An 8,478-nucleotide genomic window follows, 5' to 3' on the forward strand; every position below is an offset into this window, starting at 1 on the left:
CACCTTCATACAAAGCACAAAAAGGTATGGAGACAAGGGATCACCCTGTCTGAGCCCACATTTACCAGGGAAGAAGCCTTGCACTTCACCATTTATCAGCTAAGAGTAATAGGGAAAGGTGATACAAGTCATAACCCAGTCCACAAAAGCTGAAGGAAAATGGAGGTAGAGCAAACAGTCCTTAAGGAAAGTCCAATTAACAGAATCAAAAGCTTTCCTGATGTCTACCTTGAGTAAACATCTAGGAGTGAGATAAGCACGGCCATATTTAGAGACAAGCTCATGAGCTAACATAGTATTATCAAAAATATCTCTATCAGCCACAAAAGCAGCTTGCTCTAGACCAACAATGGAGTCCAGGACCTGTTTCAGTCTATTAGCAAGAATTTTACTAATGACCTTATAAAACGTAGTACAACAGGCAATAGGTCTGTAGTCTTTGACAGTAAGAGGGGTATCCATCTTAGGGACAAGGACAAGCAAAGTGGAATTAGCTACCTTAGGCATAGAACAAGTTTGAAAGAATTCCAGGACAGCATTCTTAAAATCCTGACCAACAACAGTCCAGGCATCCAAAAAGAATCCAAAAGAGTAACCATCCATACCTGGGCTCTTATTTCTGTCTATAGATTTCAATGCATCCAAGATCTCCGGCACTCTCACAGGTTGTGTAAGGGAGCCACATTGCTCTGGAGACACTGTATCTTGTAGAAAAAGATGGGAAGGCAAAGGCAATACTGGAGTAGAAGAGCCCAGAAGAGAAGAGTAGTAATCAAGGAACCCCTGAGCCACCTCATGAGAGCCAGTACAAATCCTACCAGCTGCATCAAGAATGCTCCCAATGTTGTTCCTAACTTTCCTGGCAGAAATCTTTGAATAAAAATATTTACTAAGATCACCAGACTGAATATGCTGAACTTTAGCCCTCTGGAACAGGATTTGCATCTCAGCTCATTTAATCTGAAGATACTCCTGCACCAGAGTTCTCTCCTCCCTAAGGAGAGCAGAATCCATGGGAGAACTACTAAGATTATCCTGGCAGTGCTTAAGAGCTAACTTGCAACTAGCCACTCTGTCAGAGAGATTAGTGAAAGAGGAAGTATGAAGCTTTCTAAGACCACTCCTAAGCTGCTTAAGTTTCTGAAAAAGAGATATAATATGCCCACCATAATAATGAGAACTCCAACTCCTGCAAACAGTGCTCTGGAATTGAGGGGAAAGAGCCCAACAGTTCAGATACTTGAATTTTGGTCTGCAGGGAGAAGCCATACCATCAAATTGAACCAGACAAGGGGAGTGGTCAGAGACTCCAGCATTCAGAAAAGTGGCAGTAGAACGAAAGCTAGCAAACCACTGAGGAGACACCAGAATCCTGTCCAACTTAGCCCATCTGAGACCATCACCCTGTTTATTGTTCCATGTAAAATGGCAACCAGTAGCAGGGTGATCTACCAGACTACAGTTATCAATACATTGACTAAACTCATCAATGTCAGCAACCTGGACATGAGAAGAGCCCAGCCTTTCATCAATATTCAAAACAACATTAAAATCTCCAAAACATAACCAAGGCACTGAAACCTGAGAGGAAATGGACTGAAGATGAGACCAGAGCCCCCTTCTATCAAGCCTAGCATTAAAAGCATATACAAAAGTAACCTCCATTTGCTGTTGGGAAGCAATATGAAGAAGAGAATAGTGTATGTGCTGAGCTGACTTGTGAAGAACAGTAAGAGCAACAACCACAGGGTTTCGAAAAATCCAAATACGACCATTGTAATGCTTATCATTATTATGAACAAGTTGATAAGGAAGAAATCTACTACTAATATCCATGAGAGCTGTGTGCTTGACATGAGTCTCAATCAGAGCACCACAGTCCACCTTGTTATCCAGCAAGAGTTGGTGAGCCTCTTGCTGTTTTAAGGGGTCATTGAGACCCCTAATGTTCCATATTGTGAGGATCATGGGAGGCAGGAATGTCTCCAGGATCCAACTCAAAAACCACAGCATCTTCAGTCTCACTGACAGAGTGCTCATTCTCGATATCCGATCAAAGAACCTCGAAGAAGGCTGCGGTGTGATCAGGCTCAATAAGATTTCCATCCTGAAGTGCAGAGAATCTGTTAGTAAGTTTAGTAGCAACAGTTGTCTTCACAGGAGATTTCTTCTTCTGAGGAGTTTTAGGGTTACTCACAGAAGTAGTTGAAGGGGCAACCACCTGCTGAGCATCCACGGTTTTCTTTGGCCTATAGACAGTCTTAGCAGTCTTAGGCTTACCAGCAGGATTGCATCTATCTTTGGTGTGCCCAACCTTCTTACAGGCAGTACAAAAGTGAGGCACCCATTCATAATCAATCTTCTGCAAGAGTGTGCCACGATAAGGGGATTGAATCTGAACTGCCTTTGGAAGCTCCTTAGAAAGATCAACATCTATTAAAACTCTAGCAAAGGCCAACTTGCTTTTGTTTGTGGTGTGTTCATCAGCACAAATAGGATTGCCAACAGCACTAGCAACCTTACTCAAGCCAGATTTCGACCAAAAACAAGGGTCAAGATTAGGAAATAGCACCCACACAGGAACATGAGTAACATTTAACTCGTCCACCACTGTAGGGCTCCAAGGCTTAAAGACAAGAGGGAATCCATTTACGTTCCAAGTATCTGAACAAATTTTTTCCATGTCTTCCGCACTTGCAAACCTGAAATAGTACCAGCCCTTTGCAAAGTACAGGATCTCTGGGGTTGTGATATGCGTCCAATACTTAGAAACCAAACTCTCAATTTGAACCAGCGTAGATTGCCTACCCAGAACAGTACCCACAAGAGTAGTTTGCCAGTATTCAACCTCTTTAACAATATCCTCTTCCTCAATATTAACCGAGGAGTCAACCACAGGGAAGAATGAAAGATTCATACCTTTAGAGGAATTCTTCAATACCTGAGAATAAGTTTTAGGAGCATTACCCACAGGAGGGGTTGTCTTCGTCCCAGAAGTCGTCGCCATCCCAGAAGTAGATGCAGCTCCCTTTTGAGGACCCTTGCCCGACGACAGCATAACAGTCTCATCAGGCTCATCTGTCACATCTTCAACAACCACAGAATTATGATCCCATGAAGCGGTAGGAAGGAAGAAGGTTCCCCCCCCCTCGGCGGCCGACCCGGCCATGGCCATGGTTGCGAAGCTAGGTTTCAGTCGCAATTTTGAGAGGATTTTAGAGAGGGATTTTAGAGAGAGGACCGGTTAAGTATTATTATTATTATTATTATTATTATTATTATTATTATTATTATTATTATTATTATTATTATTATTATTATTATTATTATTATTATTATTATTATTATTATTATTATTATTATTATTATTATTATTATTATAAGTATTATTATTATTATTATTATTATTATTGTTATTGTTATTATTATTATTATTATTATTATTATTATTATTATTATTATTATTATTATTATTATTATTATTATTATTATTATTATTATTATTATTATTATTATTATTATTATTATTATTATTATTATTATTATTATTATTATTATTATTATTATTATTATTATTACTATTGTTATTCTTCTTCTTATTGTTATTATTGTTATTATTATTACTAGTTTTTAACCCGCGCAAAATTGCGCGGGGTTGCTTTTAAAACATTGTTATTATAAAAATCTTTAAAAATATATGTAATGTACGTTATATATGTCATGTTTGGCCCGTTTATAGCTATCGAGGGATATGTCCCGTCTAAAATGAGAATTTGTGATTTTATAACTGTCATGTTTATAATTTATATATTTAATTGATTATAGGGTGCTTGGATTACTTTTTTTCAAAGAATAAAATAGACACATTTAAACTGCTAATTTCTGATGTACCTCTTATTATTAATATGTCTTGTACTCTAGATGGATAACTCACTTTTTAAAGATCATACTATCATTTATACTGTGTTGTTTAATGATCGTGTTTACATTATGTCACAAATCACATGTCTTGTTTGTTGGCTCGAATCAACTATAATTATCAGAGTTGAACTGAATTGTTTATCTTTAATATTTTTATTTATTAGTAAATTGATAGTTGTATTTAGTAATTCATATTTAATCATGTTTATTAATAAAAATGTGATTTTTATCAATTGTTGTAATATTATTTACTTTAACCAATTGTTCTAATTTGTTGTAATTATATTTAATTTTGCCAATTGTTGTAATTAAACTTTTGACTATATATTATTTTTGTACTGTATAATTTCATAGTCGTATTATTTACGTATAAATTTTTAAAAACTAAGGTGAGCAAAGAATAAATAACATAAATCCCAAAGAAATTAATTGAGATGTGAAGTGATGGGTCCACCATTACTGCTTTTTTGGAAGAAAAAAAATTAAAAAATAAACGTGTGTATAATGAGGTGGATGCATGAAGTTGCTTTAAATGTTTTGGTATTTATAAAGATAAGATTATTATTCTTCTTATTCTTATTCTTCTTCTTATTCTTCTTCTTCTTCTTATTCTTCTTATTCTTATTCTTATTCTTCTTATTCTTATTCTTATTATTCTTATTGTTACTCTTGTTGTTATTTTTGTTATTGTTATTTTTGTTATTATTATTGTTGTTATTATTGTTGCTGTTGTTGTTGTTGTTATTATTATTATTATTATTATTATTATTATTATTATTATTATTATTATTATTATTATTATTATTATTATTATTATTATTATTATTGTTATTGTTATTGTTATTATTGTTATTATTGTTATTATTATTATTATTATTATTATTATTATTATTATTATTATTATTATTATTATTATTATTATTATTATTATTAGTCTAATTAGACTTGTAATTAGAGGATGCTATATAAGGCTCCTCTCTTATTTTTATTGAAAAACACACCTTACATTAGACACTCCATTAGATTAGATAATTAGTCTCTCTATTATTCCTTCAAATATGTAAGAATCCTAATTAATTTATCTAATCTATCAATTTCTCCTTTAATTAAGTTTTAATCTTTATTTAATTAATCTTTAATTAATCTTTAGTTTATGCAAGTTCTACAATTATCAATAGTTTACATTTAGATTAGTGGGTTGTAATTTGAAGGAGAAAGAGATTCATTCCTTATTATTTTCAACCAAGTTTCCTCCATTATTAATCCTTCTCTTAATTTACTTTGGTTCAATTGTTTACATGTTTATGGTTTGCTCAATTACTTCTTTCTATATTAAGTTTCCTCTAGTTATTCACATGTTAAAGTTTTCATCTTTTGCTTCCCTTTTCATTAATATGTTTGAGTAGTGTATGTCTAGAGTTAAGGAGAAGCTCTTGTGGGATTAATGGGTTGGATTTGAGTTATATTTGGATGCTAATCGTTATGGGTAACTTGTCTTTAATCTCATGCATGCCAAGTATTTGAAATGCTTAATTGAGAATTTGAGTCTTCTACTCTCCATATTGGCTATCCTTTGAAGCGAGAGCTTGGAATTGGCTAGTAAATTGCTTGTTTTTACTAGGAACCGGTCTAACAAAGGGCGAGAGGTCGCTAGATCCGACCTAAGGGATTTCTTAGACCGAGAGGTCAAGACTCTCCCTAGACAACCACCTATATTCTTAGCTTCTTTTGATAGTGTTTATTGTTGGATTTTTGCCTCTTGTCTTGTGTATTGAGCATGTTTGGGGAGTGGCTAAGACGAGAGTTTTGTCTTTTCCTTACTTGGTTTGTCTCGCCTACGGCAAGAGTCGAGACTAGTTAGACCGCAGTAGATAAGTGGGTTAGGACTAGTTAAGACGAGAGTTCAACTAGATTTGGCCCAAGGACCGTCTTATATCGAGAGATAAAGACACACCTAGACTTCATTCTCCGTTCTATCTTTTATATCGACTTAAACTAAACCCCTCCTACTTGAGTAACCCCGACACCCTAGCCTCTCTTCTCATTGTGTTTACCTTGTTTGTTTACTTACTTGTTCATTTATTTCATGTTGTTAGCTTAGAATTTAGCATAGAAATCATATCAACCTTCTTCTTGTTTGTTTACTTATAACCCGATTCTAACACGCCATCTCTGTGGATAGACCTCCTTACCCTACTATATTCATTAGTTTGATATTGAGTTTTACAAATTTTGTTTGCATATCGAGGAGTACGGAAAACTCGGTATCAGAAGCTATTATGTATGTTGAGGGTTTATTCAATACTTACAAACTAGTATTGGTGCCTGACTACGTCCGGGTTACCTCTATTTACCATTAAAATTTATTTTCAATTAAATAAAACTACTTTAAAGTTGCATAACTCATAAATTTATCTTTAATATATCTTTCCATGTCATATCTTAAAATTACGATGAAATAAATTATGAGACAAATTCACTACTTCCGCTATTAATATTTTACTTAAATCGATTAATTAGCTAATTTTTCATATATGCTTTCTTTTGTTGTTAGTATTGTTACTTTTATTACATTCGTTATTACTACGGTTACTTTTACTACTTCCGCCGTAATTATTGTTACTTTCACTATTGCCGCATGAATATTGATAATTTCACTACTTTCGTTGTTGCTTCTATTACTTTCACTACTCCTCTTGCTAATATAGTTACTTAGAGCAAGTGCAATGGAAGAACCTTATATAAAGTTCTTCCTTTGCCATGTAAGATTTTGACAATTTTAATAATTAAGAACTTTTGGGTGCAATGGAAGAACTTTAAATAAAGTTCTTTAATAGGGCCATATTAATTTGTTATCTCTACAATTTCTTGTTTTTTTTGGAAGAACTTGATTCTTCCTTTCAATCCTAGTTTATTCATTTAAGAACAAACCTTATTTTGCAATGGGACAAACTTTTTCTAAAAGTTCTTATTTACAAACCCAAGGCAAAAAACCTCTAATTGCAATTACTCTTAAACTATTCAAATGAGTGATTACTAACATATTATTATATCCAATGTTAGTACAATATTTTCACTACTAACATAATTATTTTTACTATTTAGCCATACAATTTTAAGAGGTTATATATTTATATAAATATATTACATATGTGCATGAAATCAAATCGAAATAAAATAAACCACCGGTTCTTTTTCAATTTCATTTATCGAACCTTGATTCCATGTAATGAGAGCCGTGGTGTGTGTGGTGTGCTAGACATGTGGTTGATTTATTATCTTGCTAAACACCTTCAAATTAACCTACCCGCTTTGATGTTCTTTCACATTGATCATCTTGCTAAGATAGTAGAGAAGCGTAAGGTTGATAGTTCCACCGTGTTAGCATATGGGATGTGGTTATCGATCATTTTCGAGAAAATGGATATTGTGGACTCGACTAGTTTCGGTGTGGATCACATGTGTGACACTATGACCTCGGGAGTTTTATCACAAATGTACTTGAAAATTGATGGTGATAAACTTGCTCGTATTTGGTCGGGTATGAAGGCTACGGATGTCTCCTCCTCATCTATGCAATTGTCTTCTATGACACGTCTCACTAAGGATGTTAAAGCCTTGTTGGATCTCCAACATGCTCAAATGAGTGAGATTGCGGGTCTTCGTTTGGAAGTGTCGGGTTTGCGTAAGGAACTCAAGGAGGTTAAGGGTCAAAATGAAGAGCTTATGGAGATGGTTCACGGGTTGGTTGGAGAAGATGAAACCGAAGAAGTCGATGATTGATCTCTTGCTCATAGCCGTACCTAGCCTATGCCGTATGTCGTACCAAGCCTTTTGCCATAACCATGCCTAATGCCTAATCAAAACAAAAGCCTTTTAATCCCTTTTTACCTTGGCTTTGTGTTTGTGATATATTTTGCTAATTTTGGTTATGTTGTTAGTTGTTGAACAATTTGTTTTGTATAACTCTAATCCTTATATAGACTTGTGTTCTTCCTACTTGATGATGTCAAGAGGGGGAAGTTGTTTAAAATTGCAGGTGGTGATTCAATGACTCTTAGGCTTGCGTACACCGTAACTATGTTTACTTGGCGATAATATGTTCTACCTAGGCTAATGAAAAATTTGACTAATTTTCAATGACCATGTATTTATGCATCTTATTTTGATCATGTTTTGACTTGTTAACCTTGACCATGGATTAAGGGGGAATTGCACACTGAATTTTATTTGTCTTGCCATCATCAAAGGAGGAAATTGAAGAAACCCAATTTGATTAAGCTAGTGTTGATGATGCCTTAAGACAAATTAATCTCATTTGTTATTTAATTGTGTGCCTCTTAATTTAACCATGTAGCATGAAGCTCCAATTGTCAATTCAAGGTTATCAAGAATGTCATCATGAAGATCAAAGATGAAGATTGTCATTAGTGCTAATGTCATGTGTTGTAAGGTGATCGTTTAACACGAATTTACGTTTAGGTGCAAAAACAACAGTTGAGTCAACAGTTAATTAAGGCTCGTCTTTGAAAGAAATATTTCAAAAATATTTGAATC

The 8,478-nt window shown here is 34.2% G+C and overlaps 1 protein-coding gene across 1 annotated transcript; it reads right to left on the reverse strand.

The window, feature by feature from the left end:
- Positions 1 to 951: 951 nt before the first annotated feature.
- Positions 952 to 2,040, reverse strand: LOC141649563 (uncharacterized). Its single transcript, XM_074458249.1, has one exon. The coding sequence runs from the start codon at positions 2,038 to 2,040 to the stop codon at positions 952 to 954; it is 1,089 nt and encodes a 362-aa protein (XP_074314350.1).
- Between the last annotated feature and the right edge of the window lie 6,438 nt (positions 2,041 to 8,478).

The sequence above is a fragment of the Silene latifolia genome, chromosome 3 (genome assembly GCF_048544455.1).
Source record: "Silene latifolia isolate original U9 population chromosome 3, ASM4854445v1, whole genome shotgun sequence".
NCBI classification, from domain to species: Eukaryota; Viridiplantae; Streptophyta; class Magnoliopsida; order Caryophyllales; family Caryophyllaceae; genus Silene; species Silene latifolia.

Excerpts from the sequence above, each read along its gene's own strand:
- LOC141649563 (XM_074458249.1), bottom strand. The coding sequence starts at position 2,040 with ATGAGCACTCTGTCAGTGAGACTGAAGATGCTGTGGTTTTTGAGTTGG.